General features: G+C 49.5%; 1 protein-coding gene across 1 annotated transcript in view; it reads right to left on the reverse strand.

The window, feature by feature from the left end:
* The window catches only part of AFF4 (ALF transcription elongation factor 4), a 798,699-nt gene that overhangs the window by 268,650 nt on the left and 509,834 nt on the right, over window positions 1-20,215 (reverse strand). Inside the window, exon 15 of the mRNA XM_086931629.1 lies at window positions 4,909-5,140. Coding sequence (XP_086787755.1) covers window positions 4,909-5,140 — 232 coding nt within the window. The remainder of the gene's footprint in view (window positions 1-4,908; window positions 5,141-20,215) is intronic.

Here is a 20,215-nt window from a genome sequence, read left to right on the forward strand (position 1 = left end):
ATGCATTCTGATAGTCTCTCTCCAGCCTCAGCAATCATCTGCCTTCTTTCTCCATTCCAGAAAACCAATAGAACTGCACTGTATTCTGCAGCTCCAGCAGACATCCTACTCTCCACTCTTCAAGAACCAAACTGACCACTCCTCCTCTTCTGCACTTCGCTGATATGGATTCCTCTCCTCTAGTGGAAAGCTCCAGCCAGCAGCCTCCTCCCACCAGGTCCATGCACCGGGCTCCTCGCTCTAGACGCTCCCACAGTGATCAGCTGCTTGTTTCGTCTAGAGACCTGAGCCCCGGGACACTTCTTGATTAGATTCAGCTCTGGCCGGTTCTCTCCGGTTCGCTTAGGGCGAACAACAGCTCAAAACCAAAATATTACCTTTCCCCTTAAAGCATCTCATCTCTGCAGGGATAGAAAGCAAAATGGAGTCTCTCTAGTTCTGGGCCTTATAGGCCTGAGAAGGATGAAATAACCCTTAGCTCTGTCAGAGTACCTACATAAACCATACCAATGTGTAATATAAAGTCAGGACCACAGGATCCACCCTCTACTATAGGCAAAATAATGAAAGGCAAAGCCAATAGGCAATAGATGGATTAGAGTAAGGGATCTATCATCATATAAAGCAGCTATCCTCTTCTAGGTCTGGAAGAAAGGGCTTAAAAGAGCCAACACAAGCTGAGAATACATATAATGGATGTGAGCAAGTTTAAAGTCTTTATCACTCCGAAATAGAGCCAAAAAGCCTGTCAAGACAGCCAGAGACAGACTAATTTGCAAATAGCCAGGTTCTGAGCTGGGATGGTGCAGTGAGCTAAAAAACGGTGATGGATCAAGCCCTGATCTGTTGACTGGGTATGAGTGTTCTGTTTAATTCAGATACTCTGTCCATCACCACCCCCTTTTCTGAATCGTTTTGTCCACCATAAGCGTGGAAGGGTATACTCAGATGTGAGTCCCTTGCTCATTGCACCATCAGGATTCAAGCAAGCCGGGCCGAAGACGGCTGTAAAGCCAGAAACCTGGTCCCCGGAAGCTTGTTTCCTTCCCAGTATAAAAATTGGCTTGGTAGTTTGGTCTGCCCTGTTCCCATGATGCACTGGGCCAGAGACAGACTAATTTGCATATAGCCAGGTTCTGAGCTGGGATGGTGCATTGAGCTAAAAAACGGTGATGGATCAAGCCCTGATCTGTTGACTGGGTATGGGTGTTCTGTTTAATTCAGATACTCTGTCCATCACCACCTCCTTTTCTGAACTGTTCTGACCAGGCAGTCCTTCGTATTTACTCCAGAGTGGATGATGTACTTTGTGGCATTCTGACCATCATGGATGGTTTGAGCCAAATTGGCACTAAATTCCCCAGGAACTGCTGGCACCAAGTCCATAAAGCATGGGTATATCTCTCCAGAAAGCAGCAGGCAAATACCTGACCGGAGGCCTAGACTGACCAAGGAAAATATCTACTTCCTGAGTGCCACAATTTGTTTTCAGGAGTCGCTACAGGGAAAGAATAAGGATTCATCCCACAGATTTAAGCCTTAACCACTAAACATTCTAGTATACGGACTGTACTACATCGAGAAATCGAGGGTCACCTGGCAGCAGTCTGTGGTGTCTAGCAACATGGCTGCTCAGTGGTGGACAGGTACAGAGCTTCGACTAGGTGTCCAGAACGGTGTGTGCCAGGAGGGCTTCATTAAATGGAAGTAAGGGGTTCAGATGAAGCCGAAACGGGTCAATGCCCTCTACTTTGAACAGGACCTCCAAGACTACTTCTGGTGTTTGGCAATATTCAACTTTCTGTTACCAAATCACCTTTGAGTTCATAACTGACTAGGAGTTATGTGCCAAAAGCCAGAGGCACACATGTGGAGCCGTCAAAGGCATTTGCTTGAGACTCTCCTTACAAAGCTTAAACCCTGTGGTTTTAAGTGGGGATATAGTTCCCTAGCACTCTGAAAAAATAATTTTGTAAGAAAAACTCATCAAGTGACAAGGAAAAGGTTGTGTGACCTCCAGATTCACATACAAATGCACAAAAATTAAAGAACTGATATGACAGGTCACCCTTATATGTGGCTACATGGTCCCTTTTGCGGCAGAGCCTGTTGGTGCGTCCTCTCAGTGCATGGGATCAATGCTGTTAAAATCTTCCCGATCCAGCCTGGTCATAGTCTAAAGGTGAGGAATCTGGAATTAGATGCATCCATCAGAAATAAATATAGAGGCCCAGAGTCCTCATGAGGATTTGATGCAGGATCTGGTTAGATGCTATGACAGAGGTCATGAGTGAGGTCATCAATGTTATTTAACATGTCATAAGTGATGTAACATAGGAGCACAGTAGCAGTGTATGTTGAGGTTGCAAGTTCTAATTAGTTCACTTAACTATAACTGGTGTATTCCAGTGGTTTTTGGATTTTATAACAATAGCTTGAGTTTCCTTCCAAAACCTAATTTTAAAAGCCACTTTAACCATAGTTTTTTCAGTGGATGTCAGGGCTTTTTCTTTAAACTAACAAATTAACCTTAACCTTAGCTTTGTTTCCTACCCTACATTGGGTGCCTCTAGCTTTGTCCTGACTGTTGCTCCAAAATCCTCCTACAGCTTGGGGACTGTCATTCTTGAAGTGAAAGGTTTACATGCAATTAGTATGCAGGCCATTTGGAGGTGTCTGTTGCCTGTGAAACTCCTGCCCGCGGGCTGAGTTTGCAGATCCCCCATCACCTTGGCCCATCACCTGTGACTTTTTTCAAGCATGGAATCCATTTTTTGCAAAACATATATTACCAATTGAAAGGTACATGAAGGATGTGCGGTTGTACCTCCAATTTGAATGATGATACTCAAACATAAATTACATCAAAATAAAATGGACGTTATTCTCTCTCGCTCACAAAAGCAGTGCTTGATACATTTATTGCACGTATGACACTAGCACTGGAAATTATCTTCCCTTTCTGCACTTATACTCTTTCACACTTTCTGTAGGCTTCCAAAATATGCATGAGAAGATGTTCAATTTCTTTTGCAATAATATGTCATACTCGGACAGTAGGCTGAGTTTGCGATGTGCCATTGCATGCCTGAGTTAACAACTACCCTTACCCAGAAGTAGCTATTCTTTTGCAGCGAAGTGTCTCCGTGCTTAACCCCTTCCAGGCTCATGACGAGCTGGGCTCGTCATGGTGTAGCCTCCTCGCACGCTGATGACGAGCCCAGCTCGTCATGTAACATGGGTTTTTTTAAATCTCAGCATGCTCCAGAATACCTCTAGCGCGCATGTGGTTAAGCATTTTCTGTGCAGTGTGGACAACCAGAGAATCTGGTTGAATATGCTCTGATGTAAAACGCTTCTTCTGGAGCTCACATATTTCTTTTCTACTCTAGGCGTACCCTGGTCTTCGGAATTCGGCATTCAACTCTTAAGTAAGGTTTTCAGGAAGGGTAGGAACTGAACTGCTTTCTCTTGGTTTCAGTATATCCATAAGGAAATGATCCTTTTCAGAAAAGAGCATAGAGATTCACGAATAAGTGGATAATCAACTTCACTTAAATGTTTCCTCTGCTTCAAAAATCCAACACCTCAAACACTACCCGCACGTCATCCAGTCTTGTATGTTCACCGCTTACCTGAAGTTTAACCTAACCAAGAAAGAATTCCAGTTATTCGCCAAGAACAACAAACAAGACATAATACAAACCTGGCTCAATTACATTAATCTTGCCAGTTTTGAATTGAGACTTTCACTGAATGTGAAGCGGAGTGGCAAGTCGATTGGATTCTCCCTGGATGCCAACCTTATCCTTAAGGAACACATTGCTGAAAAAACGAACGCTGCTTGTTATCAGCTTTCTCTACAAACAAAAGTGAAACTGTTTCTTCTAGAAAGCGACTTCAGAACTACTGTTCAAGCGCTCATACGCCTGCACCTGGATAGTGTTAACATTTTGCTCCATGGCCTCCCAGACTCCACACATACACCGCTTAATGGCATCTGCCGTGACAAAGCACGTCTTATCCATGGCCTGAAGAAATATGATCACATCACCTCCATACTAATGAAATGCTATTGGCTCCCCTTGCAGTCCACACCATCTTCAACATTGGCTTAATCATTTACAAAGGCATCACAACAGGCAATCGTATTTATCTGGCAAACAAGTTCACCATCTCTGGTGGTTCTCTGCACAGCCACAGCCAGGGCCCACGAATAAGTGTTAAGAACAAAAAACAAGGCAGCAGATCCATACCTTCTATGTACTCAGGATCTGAAACAAAATCCCTGTATCCATTAGGAACGACCCAAAGCAGTTCCAATTTAATTTACAAAGGAGTTGATGATGAACCTCAGTAAGGAACAATACATGAATTACCAGTCCACAAATCAGCTAACTCTGCTGTCACTTACCTATTTTTGCTGGTCTTTGACCCTGTACAAAGCTCAGCTGCCTTTTGGTTAGGTTCAATCTAGAGAAATACCATAAATATACATGGAATGCACTTACTACCTATCTTTTCGGTGTCAAATAAGTGTTTGAACCACCTAACACTACATATTTTATTAAGCTATGGATCAGAATTGAGCAAGTACCCTGGCAGTGACAGGGTAAAAGTGAACCCCTTGTGTCTGAAACCAATATGGACCCTGAAGGCAACATCGCAGGTTTATTAACAAAGCTGGCGGGCTTGCTCTGCTACGAAAAAAAGAACAAAAAAATATATTCTCTAAATAAAGGGCATGGAGGAATACACTCTCCAACAAATATTAGGCAGACAGAGTTTTCACAACAACCACCTGACAATGTGAACAACATTTAAAAAGTGCCTACTACTTTTACAAAACAATTGTCTTTTGAAATTGACTAATATCACCATAATCAACAGACATTTTACAAACCATACCTTAGTCTCCTTTGAACTGCTAGACGGTTTTCCTTCAACCTTTTTCTGCTTCGAAGAAGAGCTGCTTTTATTGTTGCTGTTGTCTTTACTACTACTGCTACTTGATTTTAGTGACGATGACTGACTGACTGTTCTCTTCCTTGATGCATTCTCCACTTTGGGATCTTTCAGAGGTACTGGTGCTGGAGAAGGAAGTGGGTCCTTTTCCTTCACTGCACTTGGTTTCGATGACCTGCAAATAAAATAATATAACACTTACTTGAATTCAATATATAAGGAAAATGTTACTTACCCTGTAAGCATCTGTTTTTGGCATGTAAAAGGCGAAAGATATATTCGGTTTGAAGAGAAACCAGAGTATCTGTTTGTGGCATGTAGTGGTGTAGATTCACATGCTATGCAGACTCCTGACATCTGATGTTGGGCTCAGACGTGTACAACTTGTTTTTTTCCTTCTAAGAAGTGTTTTCCAATCATGGGACATAGTGACTCCACCGTTTGGAAAGTTACCTACCTTCAGTTACACCTGGTCTGGTAGAGACATGATCTAGCCGCAGACTCCTCACCTTAGAATATTTCAGGCGTCAAGCTGGATCCAAAATGCTTTTGCTCAAGCAATACTCTTGGCCTGCTAGTAGGTGGCATCGGTCGGCTATGTACGATGTCAGCGTAGTCTGAGCTGAAAGTGACATCCACCTCACCTATATAGGTGCCATCTCAGCGCATGACGTTCATTACCTTTCATGACTTTCCATGCAAGGAGCGCAGAGCCATGAAGTGCACGGACACTGGTGTGTTTATACCTAGTGCCCTCGAAGGGATCAGCCCAGACCATAGAAACCAGTCCACAGCGTGGGTGGAGGATGGTTGAGTTGGTAAGGAATCTGTGGCTAGATCATAGACAAAGCGTTACCGAAGTTAAGTAACTTGTCCATCTGATAGAGAAATCTAGCCGCTGATTTCTTACCTTAGAATACATACCCAAGCAATGCTATCCCTGGAGGAGGGACTATGTACAAGTTTAGACCAGCAAATTGTGCAGAACATAACAACCGAAAAGGTCGTTCATGCAGACTTGACTGTCCGGGCAGTAGTGCTTAGTGAAAGTGAGCACTGCTGCCCAAGTAGATACCTGACAAATGTCAAGAACTGGAACACCATGTTGCAACGCTGTGGTCGCAGCCTTAGCTATGGTGAAATGAGCTCTTAAGCCCTCAGGAGACTATTTCCTGGCCACAGCCTAGCCAATTTTGATGCAGAGATGATCCTCTTCGGCACCACACAACCTTACTTTGATCTAAGGTACCCCAAGAAGAGTTGGTTGTTCACCCAGAACTCTGTAGTGCGGTCAAGGTAGAATGGCAATGTTCTTTTTGGGTCCAGACGGTGGAGTCGCTCCTCCTCCTTAGAGGAGTGTGGAGGAGCATAGAAAGTGGGCAAAGTGACAGATTGCCCCAAGTGAAATGGTGTTACCACTTTTGGTAAGAAAGATGCCCTAGTGCAACGCACCAACTTCTCAGGGAAGACAGTCCGGTCAGGAGGCTCGGATGACAGAGCCAGCAATTCCCTCGCCATCCAGGTAGAAGTTATTGCCACTAAAAAGGCTGTCTTGATGGAAAGCAGCTGGAGGGGGCAGTTGGGCAGAGGTTCGAACAGAGCGCACATTAGGAAGGTGAAAACGAAATTAGGGACCCACTGAGGCCTGATGAATGGGGCAGGTGGGAACATATGTACAAGCCCCTTCAGAAATCGGTTTACAATAGGGGAGTTAAAATAAGAGGGTTGGTCTGGCAGCCTCAAGAAGGCAGACAAGGCTGAACGGTACCCTTTAAGAGTACAAACAGCAGAGCCCTGCTGGGTAAGGGTCAAAATAAAGAGGAGGACTTGAGACAGGGAAGCAGAAAGAGGGTCAATAGGCTTTCTGTACAATATTTTACCTATTTCTGCCACTAACAAGCGTACACAGTCTTGGTTGAGGTACGCCTGGCTGCCAGAATCACATCACAGACTTCAGGAGGAAGGTCGAAGGCTTTCAACTGCTACTGCTGCTCTATCTCCACCCAAGAAGGTGTAGAGTTGACAGGTTCAGGTAGAGGACCCGCCTCTGCTGCTGCAACAGAAGATCCTCCAGAAGGGGCAGTTGGATACCAGACTCTCAACCACCAGTCCGAGCCACAGGAATGACTTGGACTCGATCATCCTGATCTTCTTTAGCAATCTGGACAGGAGTGGTATTGGTGCAAAGGCGTGCAGGAGACCTGAGCTCTACTCAAAAAGCATTGCAGAGCGAGTGCTGCCATGGAAACCGAATGTTGCTGACACAAGGGGGATATTCACAAGGTGAGGAATCCACACGGCAGATGTATCTATCAGACATTGTGCAATGACGGCAAAGGCGAACCGATCTAACCAAGGCTCTCCCCACTTCTGAAAAAGACTTTGCATCTCCTCCGGATGGAGACGCCATTCGTGATCGACTAAGCATCGCCGCCTGAGTTAGTCGGCCCAGGCATTCAGGGAACCTGCCAGGTGTGGAACCACCAGGGATATGCCCTGCTGTTCAATCCTTGTCCAGAGTCGCAGGACCTCTTAACAAAGGGTCCACAACCCCACCCGCCTTGTTTGTTGCAGTACTACATGGCAGAGGTGTTGTCCATGAACACCTGAACCAGCTTTCCCTTGATGGAAGGTAGAAAAGCTTTCGATGCCAAGTGAATCATTTGGAGCTCCAGCAAGTTGATGTGGAGTCCAGATTCCACAGAGTCCTCTGATCTTCATCTCTCCCAGATAGCCGCTCCTTCCCAGGACTGAGCATCTGTCACTACTGTGTGATCTGCTTGGGGAAGGGAGAGGGGTCTGCCTCTGACCCAATTGCAGTTGGTTAGTCACCACTGCCGATCCTGTGCAGTTCTCTCAGAGATCTAGACCAGGTCAGTAATTTCCCATATGCTGCACCCACTGGAACTTCAGGTCCCACAGCAGATATGCTATCCGGCATGTGTTGCTAGCAGAATGCACGAGGCCATGAAGCCAGAAGCCTCAGTCAGTCTTATCGAAATCCAGGATAGAGGCTCAAACATCGTTATAATAGCCTGAATATCCTGCATTTGGTGCTTTGGCAGGTAGGCACGAAACTGCACTGTGTACAGAACAGCTCAGATGAAAGGGTACGTCTGCGAGGGAGTCTTGTGTGACTTCGGCATGTGATAGTGTACCCCAGCGAAAGCCAGAGATTCACCCTAGTCTGAAGGTGGGAGAGGACAGTCTGGGGCAATTTCGCCTTCAACATACAGTCGTCAAGATAGGCGAAGACTAGCACCGAGATCTGAGCAGATGGTTAACACCTGGGGGGCACAGGTAAGGCCAAAGTGGAGCTCTGTGAACTGAAAATGCTCGTGATCTACCATGAATCACAGGTAGTGCCGATGGACAGACAGGATGAGAATGTGAAAATAGGTATTGTGCAAGTCCAATGATATCATCCAGTCTCCGGGGTCTGGGGCAAACAGACCTGAGCCAGAGTCAGCATTTTGAACTTTTCCTTTTTGAGGTAGTTGAGGGCTCCCAGATCTCCAATAGGAAGAAGGCACATGTCCTTATTCAGGACTAAAAAGTAGCAGGAACAGCAACCAAAGCCTACTTCTGGCATCAGAACTATCTATGGCTCCCATGGCCAAGAGAGTCCTGACTTCCTCCTGAAGCAAGTTTCAGGTGGTCCTCCGTCAGCCAGTTTTTAAGTCTGGAGCAGGAAGGGAGGGGTAGTCTCGAAGGGGAGGGAGTAGCCCCTTCGGACTATCTAAGGAACCTACCCATCGAACTAGTTACTTACCTTCAGTGAGGATATATCTGTAAGAAACATTAGTAGTGATAGAGTCCTTACTTTAGAACTACCCCCAGGCGTCAGACTGAATCCGGAGTTTATCAGCAGTACCCCTGCGCATCGGAACGTGGCGTCGTGCGGCTCCGCGTCCATTGTTGGCGTCGTGGTCGCTGAGATGTCGCAGCAGCTACTTAGATGCCGCCCTCTCGCGCTGACGTCAGTACTGTACACTACTTTCCACGCCAGAAACGCAGAGCCATGCAAGATACTGACTACTGGTGCCTTGAAACTAGGACCCTGAAAGGGATGGTCTGAACCCTAGAAATCAGTTTGCAGAATGGGCAGGATGGGAGGGGCAGTAAGGAATCTATCACTACTAATGTTTCTTACAGATATCGCTACCGAAGGTAAATAACTTGTTCATCTGAAAAAAACACAGTGATAGATTCCTTACCTTAGAATAGATACCCCGACAATACCAACCCCAGTGGGCGGGTTTGCGAACCAAGATCACACCAGGAAATCTTGGAGAACCGAAATGCCAAAGAAGCAGTCTCTCTAGACTTGGCTGTCCAAGTAGTGCTTAGTAAAAGTGTGCAGCGAGGCCCACGTAGCTACCTGACAGATGTCTTGCAGGGGGACACCACGTCTCAATGCTGTACTGGCTGCAGTCTCCCTGGTGGAATGGGCACGCAGCCCCAATGGAGCCTCCTTTTTAGCTAGAGAATAACAGGCTTTAATACGCAAGACGACCCATCGGGAGATAGTCCGCTTGTGCACGGCCCAACCTTTTTTGGCGCCAACGTAGCCAACAAAGAGCTGGAACTGTTGTGTGAGGTTCAAGTAAAATGAGTGCACGTTTTAGGTCCAGACAGTGGGGGCCCCCTCTACCACTCTGGAAGGATGCGGAAAGAAGGTGGGCAAATCGATGGTCTGCCGATGTGAAAGGCAGTGGCAAACTTTGGCAGTAAGAATGGACGTTTTCTGAGTACAACCTTGTCCAGATGGACAGATAGAAAAGGAGGTTTACAAGAAAGAGCCTCGAGCTCACTCACTCTCCTAGCTGAGGTAATGACAACCAGGAAGGCAGTCTTCAAAGTCAGCTTACGAAGAGGCCAGTTGGTGAAGAGGCTCAAAGGGAGCGCACATTAAATATGTAAGAACGATATTCAAGCCCCACTATGGCATTACGAAAGAAATAGGAGGGAAAAGATGAGTAATGCCTTTGAGAAATATATTTACAACAGGGGACTTGAAAAGAGGGCTGATCAGGGAGACTGAGAAAGGTTGATATAGCAGACAGATAGCCCTTGATAGTGCCCAGTGCAGAGCCCTGCTGGGCCAAAGAAAGAAGGAACAGAAGAACTTCTGAAAGAGTGGCAGAAAGGGGATCCACAGCCTTTGCTGTGCACCAAGACACAAATTTGTTCCACCTGCAGGCGTATACCAACTTAGTGGACGGACGCCTTGCTGCTAGAATGACATCACAGACTGCAGGAGGTAAGTCAAAGGGAATCAACTGCAGCCGCTCAATCTCCACGCAAAGAGGTGGAGGCTGGACAGGTTTGGGTGGAGGACCGTCCCCTGCTGCCGCGACAGAAGATCCTCCCGAAGAAGCAGTCGAATCGGGGGATCGAGTGCATACTTACTTGCTCGGGATACCAAACTCTTCGAACACAGTCCGGATCCACAAGAATGTCTGGGGCCCAGTCGCACCTGATCTTCAGCACTCTGGGCAGAAGTGGTATAGACGGAAAGGTGTACAACAGATCGCAACTCCAGTGTCGGCTAGCAAGTGCCGCCTTGGAAATTCCAACATGCAGAATAGCGGACATTGCATGTTCTCTTCGGTGGCGAATAGATGTAACCAAGGCTCTCCCCACTGTCGAAAGAAGTGAGTTTCTGTTGCAGTATCCCCCCACTTTTTGCCGGATACCTGATGCATTTTTCTTGGTGTGCCCTGGGTCCCTGCCAATCAGGGACCCAGGGCCTGTGTTCCTTCCCTAAAAACTATAGTAAAGCCTAAACCCAATTAGCATCTCTGGCCACATGTCAGACCCTAGTAAATCGTACCCTAGGTACCCAGGGCATTGTGACCAGAGAAGACCCCTAAGGGCTGCAGCACTTATTGTGCCACCCTTAGGGAACCTGTACCTTGACACCCACACACTGCCTGTGCAGGCTGAATGTCTAGGTGCAGAACTAAGCAGAGAGTCGACATGGCACACATCCCTGTGTGCCCTGCCCACAAACCCACTGCCCTGGCATACATCAGCTACCCCTCTAGCTGGGTGCCCTATGCCAGTGGTGTGGGGACAGGTGCCTGAGCCCTGTGCCCCTACAGTTCCCAGGTCCATTCCTGGGCACTGTAAGTGCAATGATGCCATTAAGAGTATATGGTGCTGGGAGGTTGTCATTACGAACTCCACAGCACCATAATGGCTACACTGAACACTGACAAGTTTGATATCAAACTTCTCAGCACACTAAACCCACACTGATGCCAGTGTGGGATTAAATTGTAAAATGCACTACAGAGGGCATCTTAGAGATGCCCTCTGAAACCTAACCTACAATCCACGTCTTGTCTGAGAGGCTGCCACACAGCAGACATGTTGCTGTACCCCAGGGTGGAGAGCTCCCGCTCTCCTGGGCCTGCAACAATGCACATCCTGGGACGAGGTGCCAAGCCTCCTCCCCCAGGATGGGCAGGGGAAGCTTCAAAGGCATTCCGTCTATGTGAGCTTCTCCAGACCGCTTGCTGTACTCAGGAACTGGCCCCCACCAGTTCTGACCCCCACTCTGGCGGGAAGACTGGCGGGAAAACCTACGTCAGAAAGGGGGGTGTGCCAGCCTGTGCCAACTCAACTCCTCAGGTGGGAGAGGCGAGGTGATGCACGCCCCCCGGCTACGGTCATCTTTGAAGATCGGGAGCCCTGCCTTATCACAGCTAGGCTCCTGCCCCCCTCCCACAGGAGAGGAGCAGGCTAGGCGGTGTACCCACCCCAGGACAGGGACCCATTGGTCCCTCTCCTTGCCCTACCTGTAACACCCCTACAGCTCGTATTTAGGAGCATCCTGAACCTTTTTCCACAAATCCAGATTACGAAACAAGAAAGAAGATCAAGGGAAACGAAGACCTGCCATGCAGATGCTAAAAAGAGGAAGACACCAACTGATTTGGCCCCAGCCCTACCGGCCTGTCGACCGTCGAACCTGCTCCTGTAAAAACCCCGGCACCTCCAGTGGTCAGCAACCTCAAAAACCCAGGAGTACCTGACTGCCTTGGGACTCTGACTACCTGGGTCTCCCATGAGCAGTGGTACTGCTCAAAGCAAGTAATAAGCCCTTGCATCAGCCCGGAACCGCGAACCCTGCACATTCTGCACCCACCAAGCCTGGCCTGTGCCGGAGTGAATCAAGACCCTGAGGACGTACCCCAGGCGATTCGGACCTGGAATCCAGTCCCCAAGGACACTCCTCGATGACCCAGACGATGCCTGCAGCCTCAGGACAAGGAACCCCTCCGAGCGCGACCAGCAGGGGGTACGATTTCCCGACCTCAAAAGATACCCCTGTACCCGGCACCCCACGGCCCCCTGTGCCCAACTCCTGGGTGCTTACCAATCCTCCAAGATCCCAACTTACCCCTCGAAGTGTTGGTCGCTCCAGAAGATCCTCCGTCCCCGAGCCTGCAGCCTTTGTTTCCTTTTCAAGGTCCTCATTGAATAACATTGAGCGCCCGACGGCTCAAAAGCACCCTGTACCCAGCCGCCCGAGTGCCCCTGGCAGTGCAACCTGTACCCTATCCTACTTCCCCCTTTGCCCTGAGCAAGTGACCAGGAGCCCAGCTCCCACAGCCGCGAGGCCTGCTAGCCAGCAGCCACCAACCGAAGGCCCCCTGCCCCTAATTGGCTAACATTGGGCCTAAATACCTCTGCACCCGGCCGCCCCTGTGCCGCTGAGGTTGTACCAACTGTACTTACCTGACCCTGGTGGGATCCCTGAATCTATGCCCAAAACCTTAACTTCACCAGTCGAGTACTCACCTGTAAACCGATGAATCACTTTCCTGCCATAGGATAACATTGACTGGTTTGACTCGAAATTTCTTCTGTGTGAAGTTTTGAAACTTTAAAATATTCATTTAAAATCAGCCGAATAACGAATTTAAATTACGCACCTGGGATCAGGAGAGAAGTCAGTACTGTACCTTGTAGCCCAGTACTGAACCGCAAAAGTAATCACAACCGTGTGCTAGTAATCTAAATTTCTGCCATAGGAAACCATTGACTGTTTTTCAGTGAAATTTCTTCTGTCTACTTTTGAAAGTTACAAATATTCCTTAAAAATCGTATCAACTACTAAAACGTAATTACTTACCTGTCTTAGATAGAGACCACAGTGCTGAACCTAGGAGTCCAGTACTGGATTACAAAAGTAACGAGAAACTGCTTTACCTGTGCTTTGAATTTCCTTCCATTGGATAACATTGCTGGTTTTGCACTAAAAAGTTTTTAAGTGTCAACTTTTAAAACTACCTTTAAATTCTTTAGAAATCATTCTAATAACAAACGTTTTTACTAAACTGTTTTCAGCTTAGACCCCAGGACTGAATCTAGGGTCCAGTTATGAAGTTACAAAAGTAATCTATAAAGTAATCAACTGCATTTATGTAGAAAAACCCATTGAGCTCAATGTTAAATTGTGTTTAGAATTGTGTTGCCTACTGCAACCATTGTACCTATTGTGTTTACAACGTTTATTGCCTCTTTGCAAAGTAGTTACATGAGAGTACTCATAGAAAAAAGTATATTTTGATACCTGTTGGTTCTAAAAAGAAAACAACGATATCTTTGGATATTAAAAACAATTGGCCTAGAGTTCAGTTCTTGAGTGTGTGAAACCTTTTACTGACAGAGTGAGTGCAACAAATGCTTCACACTGTCCTCTGGTACTGCCTTACTGCTCGACCAAGCTACCACTTTAGAGAGTAAGGTCAGACCTGACTTTAACCTCTGTTATACCTCTGGGGATTGTTGGCTCTATACACACTGCACCTTACTTTGGTCCAGTACATATAGAGCCACTTTCTCACAAAAGAGACCTTGCAACACCTCAGAGTGAAGACGATATCTATATTCCATCATGCACCTGAGGCTGAGTTTGTCTGCCCTGACATTCAGTGAACCTGCCAGGTGTTGAACCACCAGGGAAATGCCCTGCTGTTCCAGCCATGTCCAGATGCGAAGAGCATCCTGACATAGGGTCCACGACCCCACCCTGTTTGTTGCAGTACCACATTGCGGTGATGTGGTCTCTGAACACCTGCACCACTTTCCCTTTGACAGAGGGAAGGAATGCCTTCAGTGCAAGTCGGATTGCCCAAAGCTCCGCCGGAGACCAGAGGCCTCTGATTTCCGCCTCTCCTATGTGGCCACCCCATCCCAGGAGGAATGCGTCCGTCACTACCATGTGCTCCGGTTGGGGGAAGGGAGAGGGATCTGCCCTGGACCCAATGTCGGTTCATGAGCCACCACTGCAGTGCCCTCCGAGATCTGGACGTGTACAGATAGGTTCCCCCATATGCTACACCCACCCACTGGAACTTCAGGTCTCACTGCAGGGCCCGCATATGCCATCTGGCATGAGTGACCAGCAGGATGCAGGATACCATGAGGCCCAGCAGCCTCAGGTTCATCCTGACCGAAACCCAGGATAGAGGCCGAAAGATAAGAATCATAGCCTGAATATCCTGGACTCGCCGTTCGGGAGGATAGGCCCAAAACTGCGTTGTATCTAGAACCGCTCTGATGAAGGGTAGCTGCTGAGAGGGAATCAAGCACGACTTCGGCACATTGATGGAGAACCCCAGCAAATGCAGGAGGTCGGCCGCAGCCTGGAGGTGGGAGACTACTAGCTTGGGTGAGCCCGCCTTCAATAGCAAGTTGGTGAGATGGGGGGAAGACTGGAACCCCTGATCTGCTCAGATGAGCCGTGACCACCGCCATCACTTTGGTGAACACGTGAGGGGTGCTGGTAAGGCCAAAGGGGAGCATGGTAAACTGAAAATGCTCGTGGCCTACCTTGAACGCTGGTGGGTCGGCAGGACGGGAATGTGGAAATATGCATCCTGCAAGTCCAACGCTACCATCCAGTCTCCAGGGTCGAGAGCATACAAGACCTGAGCCAGAGTCAGCATCTTGAACTGCTCCTTCCGGAGGAAGCGATTGACATCCCTGAGGTCCAAGATAGGACGCAGGCCCTTGTCCTTCTTGGGCACCAGAAAGTAGTGGGAATAACAACCACGTTCTACTTCTGGTGCAGGAACGCACTTGATGGCGCCCTTGGCCAAGAGGGCCGCGACTTCCTGTTGAAGAAGTGCCAAGTGATCCCTTGACATGCAGTGCTACTGGGGTGGCATGGCTGGAGGGGTAGTCCCGAAAGGGAGGGAATAGCCCCTTCAGACTATTTGTAAAACCTACATGTCCGAAGTGATGGTGCGCCAGTGGGGGAGGTGGTGGCGAATCCTGCTGCCCACTGGCGTTTGATGGACCTGAAAGACCGGACGAGAAAGGTTTTGGGGCAGTAGCGGCAGGGGTGGAAGTGGACTGACCCGCCCGCTGGCCCCCTAACCCTCCTCTGCGGGTCCCACATCCATGGCCGCACTTAAACTGCTGCAGCCTGGGGCTCTGAAGCGAACGTGCATGGGGGCCCCTTCAATTGCCACGAACGGAGAAAAAAGCAGAAGGCGGAGGAGGGCGAGTGGCCAAAAGGCTCAAAGCCTTGGCCGTAGCCCGTGAGTCCTCAAAACACTAATGCACTATCTGCCTTGTTGCCAAAAAGGCGAATGCCATCAAAGAGCATGTCCATCAGGGTTATGTTATGTTCTGTTATGTTAAAATGGGACTTTTATAGCGCAACGGCTACTCCAAAGGAGTGTCCCGGCGCTTTGTGCTCCAGACCAAAAGAAAGAGCTGGAAAACATAACAGAAAAAGAACAGGGGCCTGAAAGAGGGGATGGACTATCCTGAAAACAGCCAAGTTTTTAAGTCTTTCCTGAAGACAAGCAGGTTCGCGGTATTCCGCAGAGAAACCGGTAAGGAATTCCATAGCTGAGGAGCAAGGAATCTAAAGGACCGGCCGCCTAGCCGAGCCCTTTTGATACGTGGTACCCGAGCCAGAGCCAGCTGTTTCTGACCTGAGGGATCGTGTAGGTCGGTAGAAATCCAACCTCTTCTGAAGATATTTAGCACCATTGCCATGCAAGGCCTTATGGGCAAGGATCATGGCCTTGAACAGTATCCTCTTCCGCACCGGAAGCCAGTGGAGGGATGCAAGGAGGTTAGAGGCACTGGTGCGGCGGTGCAGGCCAAAAATTGCACGAGCGGCAGCATTCTGGGTAACCTGCAGACGCTGGAGGAGATATTCTGGCAGACCCAGATATAGGACATTTGCATAGTCCAATCTGGATCCTATAAGTGCCTGAACAGTGATCCTCCGATGTTCCTCCGAGAGAAGGGGAAAGAACTTGCGTAGCATTCTGAGGATCCCAAAGCATGTTCCCGTAAGAGTCGAAACCTGGGATTTGAGCGAAAGCTCGTTGTCAATTTTAACTCCCAGGTTCTTAGCCCACTTAGAAGACTGAGTGGGAGGGAACATGTCAGCAGGCCACCATCCATGCCAATCTGGTTCCGATGGGCATCCGAAGAATAGTATTTCGGATTTGTCCGAGTTGCACTTGAGGCTGTTATGATGAAACCAATTAAAAACAGCCCCAAGGCACTCGCGGATCCTTTCTCCATCGAACTCTTCGCTCTTACGGCAGATGAACAGAAGCTGGGTGTCGTCAGCATAAGAGACGATCCGGGCCCCATAGGACTCCGCCAGTGTCGCCACAGGGGTCATAAGGATGTTAAATAGAGTGGGGCTCAGTACAGAGCCCTGAGGCACTCCGACTCCCAATGGCGGCATCTCGGCGGACCCAGGTGGGACCCAGACCGTCTGCCGGCGGTTGGCAAGAAAGGAACGAAACCAGTTGAGCACCGTCCCCCCTAGGCCGATGTCGTGAAGTCTAGCGAGGAGATCCTCATGGGGGACGGTGTCAAACGCCGCCGACAGGTCTAACATGACTAACATCACCCTGCCTCCGGTATCCAGCACCTCCTTAACGATCTCAGAAACTTCCAGGAGCGCGTTCTGGACATCCCCCGAGAAGCCAGTAGTCCTTAGCCAGGCGTGGAGGCGGAGCACCACCGTCATGGAAATCGCTCTGCCCAGCAAGTCAGTGGTGTCAAGGCCACTTCGTAATGTGAACTTAGCTGCATCTCTCCCCTCAGCAATAGCCTTCGAGAGCACTGTCCGCGCCTCCTCCGGACACAGAGACAGCACTTGTGGGAGTAACAGTTCAAGAGGCATGGGGTGTTCACAGACTGCAGCCCTGAACTGGCGGAAGAAAACATCTTCTTCCCAAATTGTTCCAGCCTCTTGGATTTCCTGTCTGGGGGTGCGGTAGGGAATGAGCTCTGGGACGTTGAGGCTTGGACAACCAAGCTCTCAGGGGTGGGGTGTTGGGAGAGGAAAATGGGGTCGCCCGGGCCGTGGCATTGGGCTACGTTCCTATCCACAGGAGCCCCTGTGTTGGACCTGGACCAGGTGCCCAAAAGAACATCAGAAAGTGCCTCATTAAGAGGTAGCAGTGGCTCCGCAAAAGTAGCTGCTGGCTGAAGCACTTCTGTCAGGTCCTGACGGCCACGGTAGGGAGTTAGAGGTTGAGGGCCTCCGCCACCCTACGCAACACCACTGCATAACTAGCACCCTTCTCCGTAGTCACGGTAGGAGGATTGAGCATGCCAAGGAGAGGTGTCGAGACCACTGGCATCCCCCAGTTCCTCTGCCCAGTCTGGGTCATACTCACAATGAGCTGTGAGAGGGTCCTCAGACCCCTCCCAGTCCTCCCTTCCTTCCGAAGGCTGATGTACAGGCCGAAAATAAGGAGGCTGGACATAGGGGTAAAAAGGCCCCATCAGCGTTGAATCGGCGTCGCACAACGCCGTTTCTGCTCAGTGTCCTTGTTGGGGCTGAAACCGGGGGCGTGGTCGTCCGCTGCCATGGGGGACGTCGGAGGAAGTGCCGGGGGGGGGAACGATGTATGTGCATTTGTAACTAGGTCAAGGGTTGGCAATCGGGATCCAGAACTGGATACTTGGGGGTCCTGCGGTGCCGGAGCAGACAGTGATGCCGTACCCGCCGACAGTGAAGGCCGAGGACCCCCAGTCAGGCACGCAGGGCCCGAAGGCGCACCGGTGGGGCCAGACAGCCCAAAGAGGCGGGCCATGGCTGACAAAAAATCTTGCAGCTGGATCGGAGCCGGGAAGGACGGGTAGGCAGACGGCGACACCGTAGGCTCTGCCGGAGCCGCAGTAGAGTCTCACCCTAAGCCCCGTCGCGCGACTGGCGTGGGAAAGTAGTCGAGCGATGACACTTCTTCGACTTCTTGTGCTTAGTCTTACTGTGAGAAAGTGGCTCTATATATATACTGGACCAGAATAAGGTACAGTGTGTATAGAGTCCACAAACCCCAGAGGTATAACAGAGGTTAAAGCCAGGTGTGACCGTACTCTCTAAAGTGGTAGCTTGGTCAAGCAGTAAAGCAGTGCCAGAGGACAGTGTGCAGTATTTGTTGTACACACTCAGTTAGAAAAAGGTTTCACACACTCAAAGACTGAATTCCAGGCCAATTGTTTTTATATCAAAGATATAGTTGTTTCATTTTTAGAACCAACAAGTATCAAAATATACTGTTCTCAATATGAGAGGTCTCAGATAAGTACTTTGCAGAAAGGCAATGAACTTTGTGAACACCATAGGTACAGGGGTTGCAGTAGGCAACACAATTCTACATACAATTTAGAATTGGGCTCAATGGGTTTTTCTATGTAAACACAGTTGATTACTTTGTAGATGTGAGAAAGTGGCTCTATATATACTGGGCAGAGTCACTTTCTCATATTGGTGGCAGCGGTGGGATAAGGGTGGCACGGCAGTAGTACTCTGGCGGCTTGGTGCAGGGTGCTTTTGAGCCACCGGGCGCTCAATGTTATCCAATGGAAAAGTTCAAAAGGGAACAAAGGCTGCAGGCTCGGGGGCAGAGACTCTCCAGGGGCAACCAGCACGTCGAGAGGTAAGTTGGGATCTTGGAGCACAGGTAGGTACCCCAAAATGAGGCACAGGGGGCTGTAGGGCGCCGGGTGCAGGGGTGTCTTTGGGTGTCGGAAAAGCTTACCCTCAGGTGGTCGCAGTTGGAGGGGCCCATGGTTCTGAGTCTGCAAGCGTCATCTGGTTCGTCGAGGAGGGTCTTGGGCACTGGACTTCGGGTCCCAGTCGCCGGGGGGACGTCCTCGATGTCTTGGATCACTCAAACACGAGCCGGGCTCGGCCGATGCAGAGTGGGCTGGTCAGGAGATTCCTGGTTGGCACCAGGGAGGGTTGTTGCAGCAGCAGAGCCTCTGCTGATGGGAGTCCCAGTCTTCAAGAGGGTCAAGGCAGGCAGGTCCTCTGGGTGTCCCAAGGTTGATGTCCGCAGGAGTCGCCGGGATTTAGACAGGAGCAGGTTCTAGGATCGACAGGCCGGTAGGGCTGGGGCCAAGTCAGTTATTGTCGTCCTGTTAGCAGCTGCACGGCGGGTCTTCTTCTTGATCTTCTTTCTTCTTTTGGTATCGGGATCTGAGGAAGGAAGGTTCAGGGAGCCCTTAGATACTGAATTTAGGGGTGTTACAGGTAGGGCAAGGGCAGGGAACAATAGGTCCCTGTTCTGGGGTGGGTACACCCCCTAGCCTGCTCCTCTCCTGTGGGAGAGGGGCAGGAGCCTAGCTGGGATTGGGCAGGGCTTCCATCTTCAAGATGGCCAGAGCCCCGGGTCGTGCTTCACCTCGCCTCCCCCACATGAGGGGTGGGATTGGCACAGGCTGGAACACCCCCCTACCTGACACGGTTTTTCCCGCCAGTCTTCCCAACAGAGTGGGAGTGAGAACTGGTGGGGGCTATTTGCTGGGTACAGCAAATGGTCTGGAAAAGCTCAGAGAGGAGGCATGCCTTTGAAGCTTCCCCCTGCCCATCCTGGGGGAGGAGACCAAGCACCTCGCCCAGGAAGTGCATTGTTGCAGGCCCAGGAGAGCGGGGGGCTCTCCACCCAGGGGTCTGCTGTTTGGCACTCATCCCAGACGTGAATTGTAGGTTAGGTTTTCAGAGGGCATCTCCAAGATGCCATCGGGTGCATTTTACATTAAATCCCAAACTGGCATCAGTGCGGGTTTAATGTGCTGAGAAGTTTGGTACCAAACTTGTCAGTCTTCAGTGTAGCCATTATGGTGCTGTGGAGTTCGTAATTACAACCTCCCAGCACCATATACTCTTAATGGCATCACTGCACTTACAGTGCCGAGGAATGGCCCTGGGTACTGTAGGGGCACAGGGCTCATGCACCTG

This window comes from Lissotriton vulgaris, chromosome 7, assembly GCF_964263255.1.
Source record: "Lissotriton vulgaris chromosome 7, aLisVul1.2, whole genome shotgun sequence".
NCBI lineage: Eukaryota > Metazoa > Chordata > Amphibia > Caudata > Salamandridae > Lissotriton > Lissotriton vulgaris.